Consider the following 24,652-nt stretch of genomic DNA (forward strand, 5'->3'; position numbering starts at 1 on the left):
TTACAAACTGCTAGCATGCTGGTCCAAGAAATAATTGGGAAAACTAACAATGCTAATATTTATTCTGAAGGGACCCGAGTACAAAGATAGGGAGGTTATACTTATATGGTGTATTGGTGAGATGATATCTGGAGTACTGTGTAAATATTGATCACCTTATTTAAGGAAGTATGTTATTGCATTGGAATAGGAATTCTAAACTTTCCTTAGGCTAACTCCTGGAATATGCAGGTCAATTTACAAGGAAAGGTTGGACAGGCTAGGCTTGTACCCATTACAGGTTAGAAGAGTGAGAATGAAATATAAAAAATCCCAAGGGGTCTTGACAGGGTGCACGTAAGGGGTCACCTATTTAAGACAGATGATAAAGTTTTTTTTGATGGTCAAGTCTTTGGAAAATTCTACCTCAAAGGTTGGTGAAAGCAGAATCTTTAAGAATATTCTTACAGCAAAGATAACACATTGATAAGCAAGCAGATGAAAGGTTACCATGGGTAGAGACATTTTTATTTGTTCTATATAGCATTCCATGTGAACAATGTTCCTTTAAACACACAGGTCTTTGTGTAGAAATGTTTATGAAGGAAGAAGAAAATCTCCTACATCTTGCTTAACAGCAAATCCTCATCTTCCTGAAGGATGGATCTTTCAATAGACAAGAAGGAACAAGCTATCGCCTTTCAAGTCACAAAAAGCCTAGAGGCTTATGCAGTCTCCCGTGGGTACTTGACTCAGAATGCTCAAGTGCTCCAGATAAAGCATTTACCTTAATTCCAGTGTGTTTACCCACACCCAGATCTGACTGGACTCTGAAAGGTGCTGAAGAGTGTTTGGATAGGACACCAAAGGTCCAATCTGCATATTCCCGGGTGGTGTCAGTGGGAGATTGTTTTTATACAGACCTCTGACGATTTCAGCTCCAATTTTTGGAAAACTGTTAATGCCTAAAATCCTTTTAACCACAGAAAAGAAAATGTTTCTCTTCAAGCTTGTATTTTGTATTTTTATCTGTATTGAATCAAAGCTAATTTAAAAGTTAAAAGTGGGAAAGAAGGGAGAAATTAATACAGCTTGTGCCAACTTCACATAAACAGACCATAGAACTTTGTTTCAGAGTAAGCAGAACCTTTCTTCCCCGTGGCCAAGGAAGCTTCTCAATCTAGAATTAAACTCTCAAGTATGTTCCTAATTTTACTCATTGACAAGACACTTGGCATCTGATAGTTTCATTATGCTTTCAAAGGAACTGTTACTACTGATATCAGAGGTACTGATAACAATAGGAATAGATATTTGATGCCAACATAGAGCAAAGTGAATATGACGTGGGAATTTTGTCACTGTGGTCAGCAATCCACGGCTTACAGAAGTCAGCTTTACTTTTGGGGGGGGGGGGGGGAAATGAAGGGGTAGGACAATAAAGAATGCCCATCTCAAAAGAAACTGATTTCTGCCATTTAAACTTCAGTTCTTGGTCTGTGTATTAAATACATGACTCTAATGGTCAGATTTTTAGATTGTTATATATTACAAATTTCTGACATGTTGCAGCTGGCAGAAAAACAAATCTTCTATCAGTCATCATTCTGTCTGAGGCAGGCGCTTTGATATTCAGGTGACTTTTTGTTAGGTAATGGAGAAAGAGTTGGAACATTTATTGCAATTAGACAAAGGTCAGAGATAATAGTAAATCTACTAATTAGAAATTACAGGAGGATTCACTGATGGACCTATTAAATGTGTTAATTTATTACAAATTTAATCACTAAAGAAAACACTTACATTGTATATGTTTTACTTCAATAAGAGATGCTGCAATCATGGCCTACTTTAATATAACACATCCCAAAAATGGCAATAGTTACCATCTAGAGTCTTAAGGTCAGAGCGTGTGGAGTCAGAGGAGAGGTAGCAGAGTGGTAGCAAGCCGATTATAAAACACAAAATAAAAAGGCTAAAGCTAGTAGCTCAGACCACATTCACTGGCACTAAAAGCACTGTTGGTTATAATTTGCACCAACGATTTAGACCCTGGAATTGCAAGCACAATTTTCAAATCTGCAGATGACAACAAATTTGGGTTATGAATACTAACAGAATTTGACAAAGTACTAGAAGACATTAATGTCTTGTAGATAGATGTGTAATGGAAAATAATTTCAAGATAGATAAAATGTGATGTAGTGGATTTGGCAATGAAGAATGAAGAGAATTGATGCTTGGATAGTAAGACTCAGTAATGGTGTAAAGGAGCCCAAGGGATGTAGGTATTAAACACAAATCATGAAGTAACAATGCAGGTTAATTGGGCCATTTAAAAAAAAAAGGAAACCAAGCACTGAGATTGATTCCTAGAATGATAAAATTGAGAAGCACAGAAACCACATTAACCTTCTATTAATCCTCAGTTATACTATATTTGTTCTGTTAGCAGTAATAAACTCTATATGATAAAGAAAACAGCTATAAACAGAAAAAATGCAAAAAAGATTCACAAGGATGATAATAGAACTTAAAGGATATGCTTAACAGGAAAGGGTGAAATGACTGGAGGACTTTTAAACTAGAAATGAGAAGATTGAAGGGTGACGTGGAAGAGGTTTAAAGATACGGGATTGATTAACAGAAAACAGCAGATTAAATGGGTCACTACAGATGGGCAAAGTGTAACCTACTGAGAAAATGCAGAAATTTGAGGTGGGGCCTCAAGTATTTACAATCTATATCCATGATTTAAATGAAGGGACTGAGGTTATTCAAGCTCCATTTACTGAAGACACACAGATAGGTGAGGAAGCAAATTGAGAGTATGTAAAGAGTCTGCAAAGTGAATGGGCACAAATTTGACAGATGGAGATTAAAGGGAAATGCGAGGTTATCCATCTAAGCAAAAGGAATGGAAAAGCAGACTAGTGCTTAAATGGAAAGAGACCACACAAACTCTGAAAAAGAAGATGAAATATAGATGGGATGAAGGTATTACAAATAATTAGGAAAGATAATTGAATGATTTGTTTTATTGCAAAGGAGATGGAATGTAATAGTTGAGAAATGCTGCAACTGTATAGGGCACTGAAAGACCACACCTGCATATCTGCATACAGTTTTGGTGTGTTTATTTGAGGAAGGATATACTACTTAAGAAAGTTAAGAAAAAAAGGTAGTTAAGAGTTCATTCGGTTGTTTTTGGGCCAAAGGGATTGTCTTACAAGACTGTGTGGATTAGCTGTATACTTCTTGAAAAATGAGAGGTAATCTGTGAAATATAAGCTTGAGTGTTTTGGCAGGTACCTACTGAGAAGATATTTCCTCTTCTTGAGGAATCTAGAACTAGGTGACATATTTGAAGAATAAGTGGTTGGCCATTTGAGAGGTGAGGAGATACTTCACTCAGAGGACTGTGAAACATTGAAAATCCCTACCCAAGAATCACTGAATATATGTGACTGCACTGTGTAATGAATTGACCTGTATGGTCAGTATGCAAGACAAGTTTTTCACTGTACCTCGGTACAAGTGACAATAATAAACTAATACCAATACCAAATGGGCAGTCATTGGTCTATTGATGGAGTCCAAGGTTATGGAGAACAGACAGGAAAGTGGAACTGAGGCTGAGGTGAGATCATTAAATCATCTTACTGAAAGGAACAGCAGACTCAAGAGATGTCATGACCTACTGCTTGTCTTAATTCATATTTTCTTAACAAAGGGCTTGATAGGATGAATGTCAAAACTAATCCTCCAATAGAAGCTGCATGCTTCTGAAATTTGGTTCCTTTGATGTAAATAGAACCAAATTTTTATGATATTCCATGTTTAGTGCAACCAACCATTTACACATTTGGAACTAGAAACTGGAAGTCATAACAATAAGATGGTCTCCAGTAAGGAGTCTTGTTTTCCAATTTTTACTATTTAATAGAAAGTTGTATTTTAATGCAAACCATATTCATTCATTATTCCTTGTGACTACAACTTGATTGGGATATACCTGTGGAAGAAATTTAAAGAGATAATTGGAAAGGACTGACAGAGCAAAAGGAGAGAGGGCAAGAGATAATTCTGTTCCTACCGTTCTTATGGCTATAGGTATTCCAGATTCATCAACTGGGCCAATTCCTGCATAATGTGGTGCCTTAATTACTGTGACTTTCTTTTCCTCTTCTGATGTTCTATAAACTGGCTCTATGCTCATTATATCTGCACCAGGAGACTTGCTTTGCTGTGAAATACTTAAGTTTTCTGTGGGGAAAGAAAAATGAAGTCATGTAAGAAACAAATCCTTTACACTCTCAATTAAATGCATTCTTCAATGATTCAGTTGATTCCAGCTGCAAGTTTTTTCTGTTGTACAGTACACCAGGGGATGCTTGTCCTTTTTTGAATACTTCAATTTCATCAGCTTAAAATTACGAAGAAAATTCTTATTTGTTATATAATTTGAAATTGAATGTAATGTCCATTTCATAATTATTGCAGCAAAACTGCTTAAAATTCAATTCCATCTTGGGATTCAAGATGAAACTCTTCAGAAGAATCTATTCACTTAAACTGCTATTGCTTCATCCTTTCTAGCATTTTTCCAGCATGTTAAAATAAACTAAATATATTTATTTTAATCTTAAGTGCTGAAATGGGGGGTTATTATATTTCACTTAATTGACAGATGTTTAACCTTTTCAGATTTTGTACTCTGTTAGGCTGTCTGGATTTTAATCCTCGTGAGTCCAATTCCTATAACTACTTAAGTATGGATCCAAGGAAACTTTACTTATCCAGTCAGTCTTTCTGGATAATCATGCACTATATATGCACATAAAAAGATTGTGATGCATGTGGAAGTTTTTATGTACGTTTGCTCCCTTGTTGAATGAACAGTCAATGGTTGGCATGAATATGGTGGGACAAAGGGCCTCTTTTGTGCTGTGTGACTCTAAAGCCTCAAAAGGATATTGAGAAAATAACTTGGAAGATCTTCCATTGTCCCAGAATAAATGGGAGTCTGCTCCTGTTTCATTGCTCCCTACACTTGAGTGTGGTCCAGCATTGGCCTGAGGATGCTTCGGTGCTGGCTGCACTCACAGAACAGCTTTGGCACTTGGCAAGCTTGTGGGCCCCAGCTCTTTGGGCTGTCAAAGGGTCAGCATGGTTGGATACATTGAATGTTCACAAACTTCTTTGGCATTCACAAATATTCAGTAACACTTGGAACAAGTAAATGATAAAATAACTAAAATATTTTCATTTTAAAAATATATCCACACATTATAAATCAATGAAAATGATTGAAACTAACTAAAATAAATAATAAAAATAGAACCACCTTTCTTCCAGGAGCAGATGCCTGCCATTTATTTGAATGGGATTGCTGAGCTGACATGAGGTATAACCCAGCACAGGCTCAGTGGGGCAGAGTTTCCAGCTGGGGAGGCCTGCAGAAGACTGTGCGGCCCCATTGGGCTCCAGGAGGAGCCAAAGCCAAATAAATGGAATCTGCAGCTTATACTATTTGGGATACATTGAGAGCTAACTAACTTATTAGAACACCTTCAAACAATGGTTTCTATTTTGTATTATAAGCTCTAATAGCGCGTGCTTTAAGAGAATTAATAAATGAAATATAGCCTACCAATGGTGATGTTTCAACAACTAGATTGGATACTGCAGTCAATCCTCGTGACAATGTGCAGCTGTGAGAACAGACTGATTGACGAGGGGGAGAAGAAAGAAATACTGGCTAGGAAACAACAAAGACTACTAATGCCTGCTAAACATGTCCTCTGTCTTGGGGGAGCGGGGAACAAACTATGTGAAACTAGGGAGTAACAGAAGGGAACCCACCAAGTAGCCTGAACCCCCAAACTGAATCCCTTGTACAAGAGATTACAGATGAAATAGATACCTAACCCAGCACAACATGAAAACATGCCCTTCAAATGCTTTATAACTTTATTCTTCTGCATTTTTGAGATCGTGTACAACACCAAAATTCCATTGCTCTGACTCCAGCCTCTCTTTGCCCCACCATCGGTTGCCGTGATTTTAGGTGTCTAATCTTAGCCAATCTTATTTCTGGATCACTTATGGATTGACTGATGTACTAAATGTGACGTTTAAAATTATAACAAGTACTTCATTCTAACAAATATTTAACTGAAGAACAAAAGACACATGGGTCATAAAAATATAAAAAAAACATTTGAACACGACTACTTTAAAATTAAGTGGGAGAATAGAATTAATGATATTTCATTCTAAGGCCAGAATGAAATATCATTAATTCTAATAGCCAGCATACTTTATGTGTTGAATGTTCTTCTCCAATGTCATAAGGAAATATGGAATCAATGTAAAATAACGTAAAATTCAGTTTATTTCCTTATGACATTGGAGAAGGTCATTTAACTCATCGAATCCATGTTGGCTCTGAGGGGAATCCCATCAATCCTATACCCCCACTTAGTTCCCTGTAATATACTCTCTCATGCATATCCATTGATCATCATACCATCCCCACCCCAAGGATTCTCCTACTACCCACCTAAACTAGAGGCAATTTATAGTAGGTAATTCACATGACAACCAAAATGCCATTGAATCAGAGTCCTGTGGCACGGAAGGCCCACTGACCCTCCATGTCCACACCCGCCATCAAGACGTGTAAATAAGCCTACAACCTGACTCAATGATTAACATTAACTGGAGACAAACTCCCTTGGTGTTCAAAGTAGTTACTTAGGACCTTTACATTCACCCAGGAAGATCAGACAGACCTCAGTTTAATGTGTAATCAGAAAGACAGCACCTCTGTCATCAACGTCATTCTCAAACGTGTCTTTGGGATGTGGGAGGGAACTGGAGCCCCAGATGGAGACCCATGCTGTCACAGGGAGAACGTACAAACTGCACATAGGCAACACTGGAGGTCAAGACTGAACCTGAGTCGCTGGAGCTGTTTGACAACTGCACTACCTACAGCACTACTGTGCCACCTGCCTGTGCAAAGAAATGGAGCCACAAAACCCCAGTCCCAACATCAATAAATGTTGAGGTTATTGCAGCTACCTTCCAGCAGCATCTGCTACTCTAATAGTGCCTTAATCCCATGGACAGTGGTGTGTAGATGGATTACATTTAATAAATATTTAACAGAATACTTTTTAACATCTAATTTTATAGAAATACAAATCTGAAGTAAATTCAACTAGTCCAGTTATTTCTTTATTACATTACCATAGAGTTTTATACACTAAACATTTTTTGCTGTTGAGATTTTAAAGTGTGCCATAGTACTGACTACAGCCACATTTTTGCATTCAAAACAGAAGAACAATGCAGGTTATTGTTCCAATTAAAGTAATGCCCATGCCCTAAAGATTATTAATAATTTCACCATGTAAACATTGCAGAGAAAAAGCTTACCCATTGTTCTGCTGTGCTGCATTATACCAATGTTTGGATTTACTGAAGATAGTGAGGTGTAGGCTGATGACGGGGAGAAAGGTCTTTGCAAATAACTCATTGGACTGCTTCTATCAGCAGCAGAATTCCCATTCACTGTCATCTGTGTTCAGTGAAAACAAACCAGACTGTTGTTAACAGCTAGTAATACATTAATACACCTTTGTAATCAAAGAGGGTAAGACTTTGTATTCCAGAAAAGACAACAGTAGTGGTGTAATTAGTATGCACAGAAAAATACACAGGTCTCCAAAGTGAGTACTGAGTGTCATCCGATCATTAAAATTGCTCATGTAAATATATTAAGAAGACTTTTACTCCACCCACAAGCATTCCAAGTTCCACAGAGATGCTTTCACACGGTATTACAATTTTCCATACAGTGATAGCATTTCTGTCACACAATTCCACTGCTCCCACCTCCCTCAAGTTAGTTTCATTTCAATTGCATTTCCGATTCTGACAATGCTGACAACAGTTATCCCCAAACGAAAGAAGGTTAGTTACATTGAAAATAAAACTAAGCTTTTTTTCTGTCATTTCATGCAGTCAGTCCTTTCACATCTACTGAAAGAAACCTGGGTTGGAACAGAATAAACAATGACATTTGGTAAAACAGCCTCTTGATATTTTCCTGGGTGTCTGGTTTAACTGGTAATATAGTCATGCAGTTGTACAGCACAGAACTAGGCCCTTCAGCCCACCACATCCATGCCAATCACATTTGACTGCATTAGTTCTGTATCCTTCTTTGTCTTGCTTATCTAAGTGCCAATGCTCCACTAACTTTTCATCTGATCTATAGTCTTGTATAGCCTTAGACAATCTTCCTCATTATCCACAACACCACCAATTTTTGTGTCATCCACCTCCTCTATTCATATCCAAGTCATTAATATATATAATGAACAACAAGGGTCCCAGCACCAATCCCTTTAGTACACCACTGGTCACAATCTTCTAATCAGAAAAGCATCCTTCTACCACTACCCCCTGCCTCCTATCACCAAGCCAATTAGCCAGTTCACCTTGGATCCCATGTGCCTTAACCTTCTGGATAAGCCTGCCGTGTCAAATGCCTTACTAAAGTCCATATAAGTAATGTGTACAGTCCTCCCTTCACTCTTCTTAGTTACTTCCTCAAAAAGCTCACATCAAATTAACAAGGCAGTTAACAAGGTAGTTACTTGGTTTATTTGTGCTGCCCTTCTTCAATAAAGCAACAACATCAGCTATCCTCCAGTCTACTGGTACCTCACCTGTGGCTAATGAAGATGGAAAATCTCCATTAGGGCCCCAGCTATCTCTTCCTTCCCATGGCAACTGGGATAGATCTCATACAGCCCTGTGGATTTAAACCTTATGCATCCCATAGTATCTAACACCCTTTCTCTCTCAATATTGACCTGGTCCAGATTATCCACACACCCCTCCTTAAACTTACCAACTTCCACATCCTTCTCCAGATAAATACAGATGAGAAGTATCTATTTAGGACCTCATTCGCATCCACACATAGATTACCCCTTTGGTTCCTAAGGGAATCACTCTTTCCTTAGCTACCCCCTTGCCTCTGATATATTTATAGAACATCTTGGGATTATCTGTGAACTTACTCGCCAAGAATATTTCATGGCCCAGTTTTGCCCTCCTAATTTCTTTAATGAATGTCATTCTTAATGAATAACAAATGCCAAAGAGTCATAGTGTCATAGGGCAGAGTAATGGATTCTTCAGCCCACTATGTCCATGCCAACCTTTTTGCCCATCTGTACGAATCCCATTTGTCTGCATTAGGGCCATATTCTTCTATGCCCTGCCCATTTATGTGTCTGTCTAAATGCCTCTTTAACATAGTAATTGTATCTGATTCCACTGCAGTGCATTCCAGATATCAACCATTCTCTGGGTAATAAAGTTACAGCATTTCCCCTTCAAAACTTTTTCCTCTCACTTTAAACTTGTATCTTCTTGTTTTTGATACTCTTACCATAGGAACACGATTTTGACTATCTACCCTATTTATGCTTCTCATAACCTTATATGCCTCTAGCAGGTCATCCCTCAGCCTCCTTCACTCCAGGGAAGACAAGCCCAGCCTATCCAATCTTTCCCCATAATTGAAGTCCTCCAAACCAGGCAACATCCTGGTGAATCTCCTCTGCACATGCTTTTATTCACTCTGTCAATAATTCTGGGGTCACACCCATTTTGGCATGAAGTGTTAATGAACATGTCCCATAAATGCATATTTACTTAAAACTGTCTCAAAGTTCTACTTTGAACTGCAAGAACCTACCAAAATCCCACCATATATTAAGCCATTATGTCATTCCATTTCCTTGTAATTTTGATTTCCTTTATTTGTTGGAAGGGAAATGGCATAGATTTAAAATAATAAATAAGTCAGTTTAACCATGAGTGATTTAACAAAGAGAACAGAGAAAGGAATAACTTCAAGATTAATGCCTCAGGAGAGGATTTTACAATGCTGTGAAATGAAGGCTTTACAATTTCTGTGATAGATTATGCACAGCTAGTCCATTCAACCAGTGAACGAAACACACGTGAATCTGACTCTAACTTAAACCTTTGCTGCTTCTGTTTTGACAACATGAACTTACAAAACAATTTCTTAAGCCGAGACCTCAAGTCCAATTCAAACTGCAGTGAAGCTGAAAGATCGTCTTGCTGAAAAACACTATTTTATTCCCAGAGACCTTGCTGGCCTTAGGAACTGGACACAGGCCCAGAAATACTTCAGGATTAAGAAACATCATTAAGTAATGAATGCTCTTTGTGGCAAGCTGGATATAAAAAGTATTTCATGTTGGATGTATACTTTCCAGAAATTGCCAAATTTCATTGTGCACGCAGATAAAAATCAATAAATGCATACGAGAAAAGGAAGCCAAATCAAGTATAATTTTTGATATTTTGAAAGGGTAGCAAAATTGGAGATTTCAGAACCTGAGATGGATACCAGCATGGCCTGATTTGACCTGGTGGTCTCTTTCTACATTTTATATTATATTTAAAGCAGTTCTAAACCATTATCAAAGAAAAAAATTATATATCAGGCAAATAGTACAAATTTTTTTTATTTATTTTAACGAATTGCAGCAATTCACTCCAATTTTGCAGTATATAAATAATCCTGTTAAAATTGATTGTATTTACCCGGCATAAACAAATGTTTATTTAAGATGGTAGGTAAGCTGACACTGAAAATGTGCATTGTGTATATGAAATATATCCCTTTCAGGTCACTCAATTTGAACTGGTATTTTAAGATCTGCAAAAGAAGGATTTGTTAAATAACTTCTTACGTTGCATTAATCACAAAAGAACAGATGCACAGAAAGTACACATCATAACTTCACAAAAACTTTGCAGATCTATTGCTGACAAACATTTCAATTTCTCATTTCATTCCTATTTCAAAATCTATTAGAATAATGGTGCATAACAAAATAAAATGCACCAGAGCTATGTGAATGAACTGGGCCAGTTAAAGGACATTCTTTACTACAAACTGTTAGTAGGTACCACTGAGTACAATTGGTATAGGTGGGAATAACTGTCAATTACATAAGAACACCACACATCATACAAAACATGCAGACACCTTGAATGTTTCCGGTTATGTTATTGCCTAGTGAAATGATGCCACCTGGTTTAGCAAGGTGGTTTAATAGGAAGGGTGATTACATGAGCAAGACCAGTAGCAGTGGCAGCTGTATCATCGGTTATTGTGGACATCGTGGTTGGGGATGGAGTGTCAGGAAGATCCATGGTATTGCAGCCACACACTTGCAGCTCACCTAGAATGGCTGTGGAGGACTCACTTAGGTCACAAGATGAATATTCACTCAGAGCAGAGTCAGTAACAAATGGAGATGCTTCATTCAGATGTACATTAAGGTAGGAGGTCAGGGAAGGAAAATTGTAAGAAGCCAGGGTGGGGAAACAGACTTTCTGGAGATGGGAGGGGATGAAGTCATTGAAGCTTGATAAGATAGTTGGCTCTTGCTCCACGCCACAGCAAGGTGAAAGGAAGATCCTGTTAGTAAGTAGCAGAGGAAGAGGTGAAGCAGCTTCTGGTGACATCTGCCTGCATGCCTGTGGTGTATTAATCTTGAATGCCATTTTCTCTTCTGATTGAGTCACTGTACTGATTTTTGGACTTTCGGACTGAAGGAGGGAAAATATTATGGACGTAAACACAAGAACAAGTTATTAAGTTGGAGACAAATTATCTGACAGTCTTCCAAACAACCTCTTCAATTAACCTCCAATTTTCATTGGTTACACATTATCAAAATAACATCATTGCTTTTCTCCTTGTGTTTGTTATATTATCAATGATTATTACAGAATTTGCATGTAAATTTTATCATCCAATTCCAAGCTATTTCAAACATCTAAAACAAGAGAACTCTGGACCTATCTACCTCCAACAACATCTAAAAACCTGGTTCTGATCAGTATTCAGCTCCTTTGACTTGTGCACCCCATGCTAACTGCACTATTCAATACAGATAGGAATAACAACATAAATTCAAAAAACACACTAATATATTTTTCCATTTGTTAAAATATAACATTTGGTGAGGAAATGCCAAAGTAAACAAGTTCAATTGAAAGAAAGTTGCCTTCACAGAGCACATCGTTACAAAGTCCCAGGGTACATAAGGAACAATCTTCTAACAATTTTACCAAAAAAAGTATTCATCGTTGCAACTGGTGTAAAACCTCTCCAAGTAAATATGTCACGCTTATCTTGTCAAAGTTAAATAAAATTTAAACAAATTACTAGATAAAGATTTAACTATCCAAGTTTCTACAATTAAAACATTTGGCATTGAAATAATTATCTGGCTAATTTCAAACAATATCTTCTAACATTTTTCAGCCTAGCATCAATTATTACAAAAATTTTCTTTAGTAACCACAACCCAAGTGTAGTTTGCCATTACAGCAAGCTTCCTTAAAAATTAAGATTTCATTTTAAAATTGGTTAAGTCTAAATGGGAAAATTCATAAAATTAGTGTCAAATTCTCTCCCTTAGCCCTCTGAAGGCAGATAGGGTACAGAACAAGGCGGACAGAATTTATGTGGACCTTTAAACTTAGAAAGTCAACTCAAGTTGCTTCACCAGGAACATAGAGAAGGGTAAAAATGATTCAGGAGAGAAAGGGCTGTAGATTTAGTGTCAGTGGGGTGTTAAGAAAGAAGTTGGGATGGCAACCATAGAGAAAGGTTAGATTAATCTCGAAGATGGGAAAGATATTCCAGGACAGGATAATTCTACCTTGCAAAGTTAGGTTAGCAACAAGGTTTACTGTAAATGACAACTTAAAGATCAGCAGGAACATACAGGAAAATACCAGTGTAGCACAATACATAATTATAGTGCACTGTGATCACAGGGACAATTATAAACCTGTTAGCGAAAGGTAATGGAGATTGGCAGGATTTGGAATGATAGGTGAATAGGAATTAGTGTAGAAACGATCCAGAATGCAAAGGTTTGTAATGATGAGAATATTACACAGGATTCAAACATAGCAGCGTACAAAGGATAAATGAACCAATTCAAGCTGAAATTACAATAATGTTCCTTAAGATAATAATTAAAGCTATTTTCACAGGTAAGCTATAAATAAATGAGAGAACGGATTAATTTTTAACACCGCTGCAAGTGGGAAAAATGTTAACTACATCGAAAACCGTCGCTAATGAAACAAAAATATTATGTACCAGATGATGCCCTGAGGAGCGTGTACAAGATGACGCATTAAACTCTTGTAACATGTCCTTGCACTGATTCCTTGCACTGATTGCAGCAGATACAGTTGGGAGTCCAGGTTCTGTTGTATGCGCACTTGCTGGAACAATCTGAATGGAAAGAGAGGCTGTGTGTCTCTCAGACTCTGTCCTATCTCCAAGTGGAAGTGAATGCGGTGAGGTTTTTTCATCAGTGTTAGCCTTGGGTGACTGTGCTGCACTGTGGGAATTAGCAACCTGATCCTCTGACAAGGTTAGCTTGATGGCAGTGACTTTACGGTCCAGGGAGTGTTCTTGGCTTGCCTGCAGTGAGGTGTCAGCAGGGGAGCTATCAGCTACTTTGCCAGTTAAGGTTTGGGGAGAGGGTGACTGATGTGCAAAAGGGGAAATTGCATTAGAGTGCTGAGACACACATGATGAACTTTGTGTGTACTCTTCCTTATTAGTCAAATGGGCAACACTGGAGGTTATTTGCAGGCTAGGTGTTGGGGGGGATGGATGATTGCCACTTATAAGATCCTGTGTTGAACGAGGTTGTAGATGGTGATTGTCAGGACTTGTTAGTTGATACCAGTAAAAACTTCCCTTTCGGGGTGGTGGAGAAGGAACCTTTCAAAGATAACCACACAGCAGGAAGGACAGAAACCAGACGAAAAGGGAAAAAACAAAAACGGGACACATGAGCAGGTAGAATTTACTTCTGATATAACAGTAAGCATCTCCAGACTAACATCTTAAGAGCACATTTAAAGTGATTCACTTGTAAACTGTCTTTTCAATGCTTACACAATCAGTAACTACTTTATTATATTCACTAAACTTTTATAAACCATCCCAGATAATCTGGGTCCAACAAGTTAAAGTGCAAATGGTCAGAAAATATTATCCGCCCATTCATTCAAAAACAGTTATGTGAGGGATTTATATAAAGTGTGTGAGGAATTTATATCAAGTGCAAATGTTTCTCATAATCTTACATACACACATGACAAATAAAGTGTCCTTAGCTTGTTCCTGACCATCATCCTGCTTATCTGTATGAAACACTTCAACAATTATTTTCCATAGTAATGGGCCACAGTTATAATTCTTAAACATAGCCTTACCTGAAATATTGTCCACCAGCTTATTTAAATGGATAAAAAAGGTTGTCATTCATCAACAAGGTAGGGAAATTTTAATTTGCTTAATTTTAATAACATTTATCAGTATGGTAGGTAGGTATTTTTTCTAGCTCCTGTTTAAAATACTCGAGGACTATTAGTAGAATCATTATAGTAGGAAAAGAGCCTTGCTGGCTTTCCACATGACCAATCCAGTCAGTCCCTTTCCCCAGCTCTTTTGCAATAACCTGCATTCCCCTTAAAATTATATACCTGAGTTCTTAAATCTGTTACCAAAGGGAACAGTTTCTTTTCATTCGCTTAGCTGAACAGAAGACAAATGTTTATTAAAACAGAATTTGCCACTGAATCAGTCTCCAACTCTACTTCCTCTCAAGGTTCCCATCACCAAAGAAACCAGTCTTCACCCAATTCAATTCCCTCCATATGATATCAAGAAACAACTGAGAGCACTGGTTTCAGCAAAGGCAACATTCTAAATGTAGTGTAATACACTTGTACTTCAGAACTAGCCAGATCTCTATCCAAGTTGTTTCAGTACAATTACAATACTGGCATCTATCCATTGTTCATGCCCTGCCTACAAAATGCAGGACAAATTCAAATGAGCCAATGACCGCCAAATCAATGTACTCTCAATCATCCGCCATGTGGAGGAAGCCATTGTCGACAGTGCTGTTATGTGACACTTCCTTGTCAGAAACCTGTTCACCAATAATTTGGGTTTTGTCAAGATCACATGGCTCTCCCCTTCTGCACAGCCTTGGTCTTAATATGGATTGAAGAGCTGAATTCCAGAAGTGAGGTGACAATGCCTGCCCTCAACATTGAGACAGCATTTGACTGAGTATGCCATCAAGGAGCCCTGCTCAAACTGAAGTCGATGGGGACCAAGGGAAAAGGACCTTACACAAGGGAAAATGTTTTGTGGTTGGAGGTCAATAATCCCAGCCAGAGGACATCACAGCACAGTGTTCTGGACCCAATTTTCTTCAGCTACTTCAGCAATAACCTTGAGAAGGTCAGAAGTGGGAATGTTCTCTGACGCTCACACAGTGTTCATTTTCATTTGCTAGTCCTCAGCAAATGAAGCATTCCATGTGCTGATAAGTGGCATTTGTGCCACACAACTGCCAGACAAGATCCATTTTCAACAAGATTCTTACCTCCTACCTTTGATATCCAATGGCATCACTATTGTTGAGTTCACCACTGTCAACATTCTGGAGGTCACCATTGACCAAAAACTCAACTGGATTCAATTGTAAAAATACTATAGCTACAAAAGATCAGGGGTTGGATATCCTGTGGTGAATGATTCACCTCCTGATGCCCTAAAGCCTTTCCACCATTGACGAGGCACAAGTCAAGAGTGTGATGGAATATTTTCTGCTTGGTTGTAGCTCCAACGACTTGCAAGTGGTTCAACACTATCTTGGACAAAGTAGACCACTTGTTTAGCACCCTAAACATTCATTCCTTCCAATGGTGCACCAGAGTTGCAATGTGTTCCATCTACAAAATACACTGCACTTATCTACTTAGCCCAGTCCAACAGGACTCTTCCAAACCCATACCCTCAATGACCAGGAAAAGGGCATCAAGTGTATGCAAACATTACCATCTGCAGTTTCCCCTCCAAGTCTCAAACCATCTTCACTTTGAATTATATCGCTGGTCCTTCATCATTGCTTTGCCTAAATCCAGGAAGTTCCTCCTCAACTGTACTCTGGCAGTACCTTCAGTAGAAGGGCTGCAGCAGTTTAAGAAAGTGGCTCATAGCCAACTTCAAGGGCAATCATTGATGGGCAATAAATACTGGCCCTACCAGCAATGCCCATATCCCCAATAATGAATGTAGTCACCAGTCCAAATGATGTCTCCTTCCTTTGTTAATTGTATTCTTTCCCTTTATTCCTGAACATCTGCTGGAATGCAGCTCTGGGTACAACATCCAACTGCCTGTTATTCTTACAGAATTTTGGCTTGGAGTTCCAGAAGGATATTCAACCACAGTGGGGACTGGTTAACATCAAAGCTGAACCTAATCCTGCCTTCAACTATTCCTCTGTCTCGCACACAAACTCCCTGTAATGGTCACCATGTAGTAAATCAGCATCTGATTGAAGCATCTGCTCCTGAACCACAGCAGTTAAGGTGAACATCTCAACTACCAGCAAGAATAATCAGGGAATTGACCTTATATGATCAATTTCAGGAATTCACTTCCAGATTATTGGGTCTTCATCCAGTACTTAATAAGTATTACTATTTTCCAAAAGATCTTTTACAGTAAGGATTTAACCCCAACATCAAGGCAATGAGTATTTGTATTTGGTGAAATAAACTGAGATGCTCCAATGCCTGCACTCTCCTAGGCATGACTCAAATCCGAGGCACTGACTGAAACTGAGATTAGACTCATATCACACAGCAGAGACCTGCCCCTAGGGAGAGTGCTGGCAGCTAGCAGTCAGTAAGCAGCCTCTCTACCCCACAGCGTCTTCTGTTGCACTCACATGGCGGGTTTCATTCACCTGATGTGGAGGTGTCTTCCTCTCGGGAAATGAAAGGTTCGGCCTGACGCTGCGGAAACCTTTTGCTGCCAGCGATGAGCTGTATGTTTCACCATTCACTGTGCCTCTGAAGCCATCATTAATGTTATAAGTTCGCCAAACATCTGCAGAAGACAACAATTCTATTCAAAAAAGGTTAAATTCCCTAGTGTTTCCTCAGCCACAGGTGAAGTGTGTGACAAGTGAACCAATGCAGGTGTAACCCATTGGATCTCATGTGTTGTGGCTCATCCCACCTTCACCTAGCGATGCAGAGAGCAGGGATAAGAGATACCTGACTCAAGCAGATGAATGTAAAGCTTCCCTTTGGCACTTAGGGTTACAAACTAGAGAATGGCATCTCCATCACTGGCCATTATATGACTTGCAAGACTGACTGGCACAGCTTCACAAGAGGTGAGAGCAACCCTTATCTTCCCTTTAGTGTGAAGGAGAAGGGCAACCTCTCCTCCAGCCTGAGTTTTCATCATAAACCAATATGCCAAACGGTGCACTCCAAAACCTGATTCCAATGAGCAAAATATTGGGTTACGACTTTATTTTTTGCAAATGTTGCACCATTTCCAGAAACATGGAAGCAGATTTATAAAAGAAATATCATTTCAGACAGGAATATCTTCAATAAAATTGTCCTTCAACAGTGGTAAATGATAAATAATTGTTTTTAACCAAAAAAAAAGTGAGCTGAGAGCAACTCATACATTCCAAGTGTTTCCCTCCCTACCAAACACTACACATCCCACCACCTCTGACCCCCAACCCACCCTAGAGAAATCTTTACCTGAATCTGCTGCCTGTGCTTCATTACCTTAAAGGAAAAATAAACAGCACGATGAGTAAGTTGTTAGTACATTGTCCAAACTGCATAGCTTGCAAAATACATTAACATTCACAAAAAGATGCCAGGACTACTCTGTTTCATGAAACAAAGACCTGCCCATAAAACAATGGTACATTAGAGGGCTTGTGCTATCAGGAGAGGTTGGACAAACTTGGGTTGTTTTCTCTGGAGTGACAGAGGCTGAGGGGAGATCTGACAGAAGTTTATAAGATTATGAGAGGCAAAGACAGCTGGTATCTTTTTCCCTAGAGTTGAAATGTCTAATATTAGAGGGCATACATTTAAGGTAAGAGGGGTAAGTTTAGAGGAGAAGTGCGGGGCAAGTTTTTTTTCCCCCCCACACAGAGAGTGGTGAGTGTCTGGAATGTGTTGCCAGGGGTAGCAGTGGAGGCAAATACGATAGAGGCGGTTAAGAGGCTCTTAAATAGGCACATGAATGTGCAGAGAATGGAGGGACATGGACTGTGTAGGCAGAAGGGATCAGTTTAGTTGGGCATTTAATTACTAATTTAATTAGCTCGGCACAACATGGTGGGCCAAAGGGCCTGTTCCTGTGCTGTACTGTTCTATGTTCTATGAATGTTGGTCAGAACACCAGGAGAACCTGCTACCCCAACCTCCGGATCCTGTGGGTCAGCTTCAGGTAGGGGATCAAAAAATATAGGTCCTTTGGCTCATCTGGGTGGGATTAGGTAGAGCTAGCTTTTTATAAACAACTGCACAAAGGCTGAGTACCGTGACATGTAGTAGACCTGATTGTTGGGATATAGTTGGGAGAGTGCAGTTCACCTTGGAACCTGGCTACCTGACAGCCCATTGGGACCTGACAATTCCTATCAGGGTCAGGACAGGTATCATAAATAACTAGGCCTGTAGCTGGGGTTGGATTCCAATTGAAAGATCAATGGCAGTTCAATTGACAAACTATTCTGTTACAATTATTTTAAGCAAGTTGACCTCGAGGAAGTAACTGAATCAAGCTGCCTCACAAATCTGATGGAGTTTTTTTTGAGGTGATGAAGATGATTGATGATGAGGGTAGGGCAGTGGATGTTGTCTACATGGACTTTAGTAAAGCATTTGACAAAGTCTCTAATGGTAGACTGGTCCAGAAGATTAATTCATGTGGGATCAATGGCGAGTTGGTAAGTAGGATACAAATTTGGCTTGGTTATGGAAGACAGAGAGTAGTGGAGGAGGGTTGTTTTTCAGACAGGAGGTCTATGGTCAGTGGGGGTTACAGAAGGATCAGTGCTGGGACTTCTGTGATTTGTAATATGCATCGATGATACACCACCCCTCCCACCCAGGCACTGCACCTCCTTTGACCAGATACGGAAGATCTATCTCACCTGCCTCTGCATCTGGAGTCCAGTGCTATGGTCTAAGCAGTGGCAAGGCTTAGTGTGGTGTAGTGAGGAGGCCCTGCCCCCAGAATGCACCCCTGCTCCTGACAGCCCCAAAGCCGAGATTGGAGCTTTGCTGGTTGTAAAAGTTGCATTTCATTTTTAATACTTTTAAATGGAAACTATGAGAATTGAATTAAAAACTAAAATATACTAAAACATAAACCAAGGTAAAGTGAAGTAACTAACTAAATGTTATCTTCCCTTCTTCTTTGCCTCCTAATACTTTGCCAAACATTGAAATCATGTAGTTTAGATCCCTGTGCTAGATCCAGCCCCAGTGTGGGATCTGAGACATCTTGTCCAGTACAAGGTTGGGAAGTCCAGGCTTCACCATCCATTTCCCTGGTAACTTCAGCTTCAGAACAAGCTGACAGATTTAGCCTTGCAAATCTATCAATACAGCTCATGCACTTTAGTCAGGGCTTCAATTTCAATGGCTGAACATCAGCTGTTCCAATCAGAATTGCAGGTAATACTTGACAAGATGCAGCCCATCAACTGATTATTTGCTGTTTGTGGAAATTCACGCCAGCTGAGTTTGCAAACAAAAATTATCAGATGGATTACTATGCAAGTGCCACTAAGGTGCTAAAAGGGCTTCGGTGTTTAGTCATTCACAGCAATGACAGGACTATTCTGTTTCAAGCAACAAAGAGCTGCCCGTAACACACTGGTACATCAATAAATTATTTTGATTGCAGCTATTCAAATTTAAATAACACCAACTAATGGAATGGACTGGATTTGCAGCAAAATGAGTAGAACCTGTCATTGGCAGTATCCCATTACATGAAATGCTGTGAATTTCATCAGAAGACTTGGAAAATACAATTAAATAATGAATTCAAATGCAGCTGAGTGCAATAGACACACAGTCAAATACAAAGTTGCGATGTAGCTGCTACTGAAACATATCAGCAGCTTAAAGGTTTCATATTTCCATTTGAAGACTTAAGTAAATCTCATGTGGGCCTTCATGTCAAAAATAAAAAAAAGAAACATTTGTGAATTTAGTGCAAAATGTAACCCATTAAATTTAATGATTATTTTGGAGGTTAGAACTTTTTTTTTAATGAGTGAAGACATCATTGTTCCAACTATGAAGATAAAATTCTAATAGGTTAAAAGTCCAACTGATAATTTTCCTTAGGAGCATTCCAAAATCCTACTCTGTATTCCAACAAGATTCTTAACAATTGCCTCATTTCATTTTGATGTCAAAACTATGAATTGAAAAGCTTTTCTTGAGCAAATTAAATTTACTGTACATTATATACCATACAATGACTTTTTATAAACACCAGATTTGATTATTATTCAAGTCCAAATACAGCCTGAAAGTGGCCATAAAACAGTTATTGTTTAGGTCAATAATGTACAAGGTGTGCTCCAAGAATGACCGCAAATTACTTCACTAGTAGGTTGAAACTACCAGGCCACTATAGGCCACCAATGAAAGCTAATGAAATATTTATTGATATTGACAAAGTCAATTACATCACTTGACACAGCAGCTTCATCAATCAACTGCTTGCACCAAATTACTGTACCAGTCTACGGCAAAGATATACTTTGGGGAGTTTTTAAACCAACTAACATTTGATATTGAAATCAATGGACAATGGACATTGGTGTCAATATCATAAAGTGAAGCACAGCTGTATAGTAAAATGAACAGTTTCAGGTTTCTGTTTCCATATACATTTTCATCTGTGTTTGGCTCTTCCTGCGTCAACTATGGAGATAATCAGGTTCATCCACTGTCAGAGTTTTATTAAGGCACAGAATGTCCAGTATGATCTGCTTCTGACCTTCCCTTTGTCTCTATTCCACAAGTGCATTCGACAAATTAGGAACCAATGATAATCTGCATGCAAGTAATGTTAATTTTATGCAGTTTCTCGTGTTTTTATACTTCTTGCTCCCCCCCCCATAATTTCAGAGGCTATTCACCCCATTGTGTCTACGCCAGCTCCCTTCAGTCCTACTCCCCCATTATTTCTCCCTCATCTATCCTCTCACATGACCAAAAACTTCCACAAGTCTCCTGCCACCCACCAACATTAGCAGCAATGTACAACAGACAACCAACCTTCCAACCAGTTGGATTTTACTGCATAAAGTAATAAAGGGGATGGGAATATCATTTGGCATTTAACTCCATCACATTCTTTGTCAGATTTGTGCAGCTTTTAATGCCAATTCATATTAATTGCAGCCCAATAAATATAATTTGGAAATCTAGTAATACAATTCTTAATGAATAACACTTTGTCATATAGATTGCACGACATTGTCTTCTATTTGCTGAATTTGTATTTGCTTTTACATTTTATTTAAATATTTAGCTTTATTCTTCTCATTCTTCTCCCATTTCCCTTCCAGAAATGTGCACATTTGCACCACTCTAGAGAGCATATTCCCACTCCCAACCCCGCTCCACCAAATCCATTACATAAACGACTATACTTCAGGTGCATGCTTCAACAAAAAGCAAATGCAAGTTAAATCCGATTGATAACCTACAAATGCCTTCGCTTATGGACATAACTGGAAGCACTAAAGTGGGTGGTCTGCCCTAACCATGGCCAGTTCCTTAGGAGAGATGGGAACGGATGGCAGGAATTTAAGCAATGTATCCCAATTAGTGAGATACACATCCAGATAATCTGGTATTGATTTAGAGGGAATTGCCGGCCAGAACACTGGGAGAAGTCCCCTTCTCATCACCAGATGGGATATTTCACATCTGGGGACTGAGAAATCAGCCAGGGTCCTGACTGAAAGAACGGTCAGGAAAAAGAAATCTGAAAGGCTTTCATCACTTTAATGTCTTTCACTGACATTTCACAACAGAAACAGAATCTGTGAATAGAAACCATGATAGTATACGCCTTGAAAGTAAAGAAAAAATTGCAGATGTTGGAGATCTGAAGTATACAGGTCCTCCCCAGGTTACAAAAGCCCAACTTATGAACAGACCGTTCATGTGAACAAGTGTTTGCAAGATGTGAGGGAGGGATGGGGATGGACTTGCCGGCTGCAGCAGGGCTACAGGCCTCTTCTGCTGGGTGAAAACGGGACAGTTCCATGCACCTTCTCCCCCCACCACTCTCACCAAGCCGCAGGAATTGAAGACTGGGTTGAGCTGAGCGGAGCTGGGAGCACTGGGCAGACTTGCTCACTCAATCAGTCCAGCTGACAGCCACTCTTCCTGCGCCTGTTCATTCTCCCACCACAGCAGTTTCTGGTCATTTCCGACTTACGAACAGTTCTCAAGAACAGAACCTATAAACAGAAAATACTGGAAACACATAGTAGATCAGGCAGGATCTGTGGAAAGAGAAACAGACTTAACATTCCTAGGTATTTTCTTCTCAGTTTTCTCCGATCAGAGATACGTGACCTGAAACGCGATTGTTTCTCTGTTCTCAAATGCCATCTGACCTGCTGAGTGTTTCCAGTACTTTTTGTTATGTGCTCTCTTCTCAAAAATATCAATGCTTCGCTGGAACCAAGTCATTCTTGTGATCAACCTGTTCCCTAGAGAAATTTCCCAGAATTATCTTTCTTACTATTGATACAAATGATGTGGCTTTTCCACCAGTCTTTACCAGATGAAAAGAATGAAGGGATCTGTCATCTGTGGCTCATTGTCTTGTCAGCACCTGTTTAATATGATCTCAGTCAGGGCAGGGTTGGACTGTTGGAATTGATCACAGCATCTTTCAGATGTAGGATGTGGAAGAGTTTTCAGCCAAGGCACTAATTTCTGATCAGTGATGTACATTTGTGGATGTTGGATGCAGAAGTATGAGACTAATACAAGAACTCAATTATGGGAAACACATATTGGGGATGGATGGTAATTTAGCTTTACTCAGCTTGCTTGAAATTGTGCATTTGATGGGAAAAACTTTAAAAAAAAACTGCAGCCTGGTGCCAATGCTGGCTTTTGAACACAGAAAGCAGCAAAAAGCAGAAGGACTGCTCATGACTCCAGAATTTACGAAATATTTTCTTTGATTTTTCCCATGCAGAGCTGAAAGAAATTAGGAGCTCAGTACTCACACTGCACGCACTGTTGGATGTGGCTTAATTGAACTCGACTACCTGGCTGTACAGCTAATGGGCCAGTAAGTGGGGTGGAAAATAAGTCTGCAAAGCGCAGTTATTTGGCACAATTCTCCTTTGTCATTTCTGAGACCTACTCAGAATAGATGCTGATCAAGCAGATGGGTGGAAGCAACTGAAAACGAAAACCATGAATCAGAAGGGCACCCATCAGTCGAAAAAGCACTCTGCATACATATCCACTGAAGGAGAAGGAACAGCTGAAAAGACATGAATAGAATGCATATTTTCTTGGGGCTATTACAATGTGCCCAAAGCCAAGTCAAGAAATTGACAATTTGCTGGCAGCACAGTGGTGCTGCAAGTAGGGCTGCTGCCTCAAAGCTCCAGTGACCTGGGTTTAATCCTGACCTCCAGTGCTGTCTGTCCGGAGTTTGGGCATGATTCCTGTGACCATGTGGGTTTCCTCCAAGTGCTCCCGTTTCTTCCTGAATCCCAAAGACATGTAGGTAGGTAGATTAATTGGTCTCTTGTGCAGGTGGATGGTGGAATCTAGGGGAAGTCGATGGGCAAGTAGGAAAGATGGGTTACAGGGAAAATTAGTGGGGAATGGAATTGCTGAGTGAACTGGCATAGACTAAATGGCCTCCTTCATGCTGTAAGACAGGATGGAAATTTTAGGACAGTCCACTATAGCAGCCTCTTCAAAGGAGCAGCACTCTCTGTGACGAGTGCCAGAGTCTCTTAATGGTACCAAGCAGCTACTTACTTTGCAATTTCCGTGTGCAGCAGAGGCTACAAGAGAAAGCAATTTGAACACCAAGCAACGGTAGCCAAGCCCAGCCACTTCTTTCCTGGTGCAACGGCACTGATGAAGGTGAGTGGGTGCAGGGGCACATGGATTCAGTAGGAGGGGTTGAAGGCAAAACATGTACTCCAGGTGAAAATAGGAGGATGCCAAATCGAAGGAAACTTGCCGCAGTGAGGAAAAGATTGTCGCAGGCCTGGTAATAAGAAGCATCTATTCTGCTGATTTGCCGTAATCAATAGGAGATTTATCATTGCAATATGGGCATGGAAGAACAAAGGCATTGAATGATAGCAATTTGCATCATTGAATGATGCAAAGCCTGACTGATAGCGTTTTTGCCCAGATAAAATAGTGAGCAAGTGAATATTCAAACCTCCTCTTGCAGCATTTCTTTACAGCAGTTCACACAATGAATCCTTGCAAAGCAACCTAGTGGGGTGATGAAATGATCAGTCGACAACTCCCATTATCATCGCATCTAGTTAACATTGTACAGGGTTAACTAGATGGATATTGGTCTTTGTCTCTCAGTTTTTCTGTTGCTGTGATTGTTCAGTTTGTA

At 39.4% G+C, this 24,652-nt stretch overlaps 1 protein-coding gene across 16 annotated transcripts in view; it reads right to left on the bottom strand.

Moving 5' to 3' along the window:
- LOC127572413 (sorbin and SH3 domain-containing protein 2-like) overlaps positions 1-24,652 on the bottom strand; it is a 337,556-nt gene that overhangs the window by 89,634 nt on the left and 223,270 nt on the right. For all 16 annotated transcript variants that reach the window (XM_052019640.1, XM_052019641.1, XM_052019638.1 and 13 more), the window contains 4 exons: positions 17,737-17,763; positions 16,917-17,059; positions 7,426-7,567; positions 4,076-4,245 (listed from right to left, as the gene is read on the bottom strand). In XM_052019640.1, coding sequence (XP_051875600.1) covers positions 4,076-4,245; positions 7,426-7,567; positions 16,917-17,059; positions 17,737-17,763 — 482 coding nt within the window. The remainder of the gene's footprint in view (positions 1-4,075; positions 4,246-7,425; positions 7,568-16,916; positions 17,060-17,736; positions 17,764-24,652) is intronic.

The sequence above is a fragment of the Pristis pectinata genome, chromosome 7 (assembly GCF_009764475.1).
Source record: "Pristis pectinata isolate sPriPec2 chromosome 7, sPriPec2.1.pri, whole genome shotgun sequence".
Lineage (NCBI taxonomy): Eukaryota > Metazoa > Chordata > Chondrichthyes > Rhinopristiformes > Pristidae > Pristis > Pristis pectinata.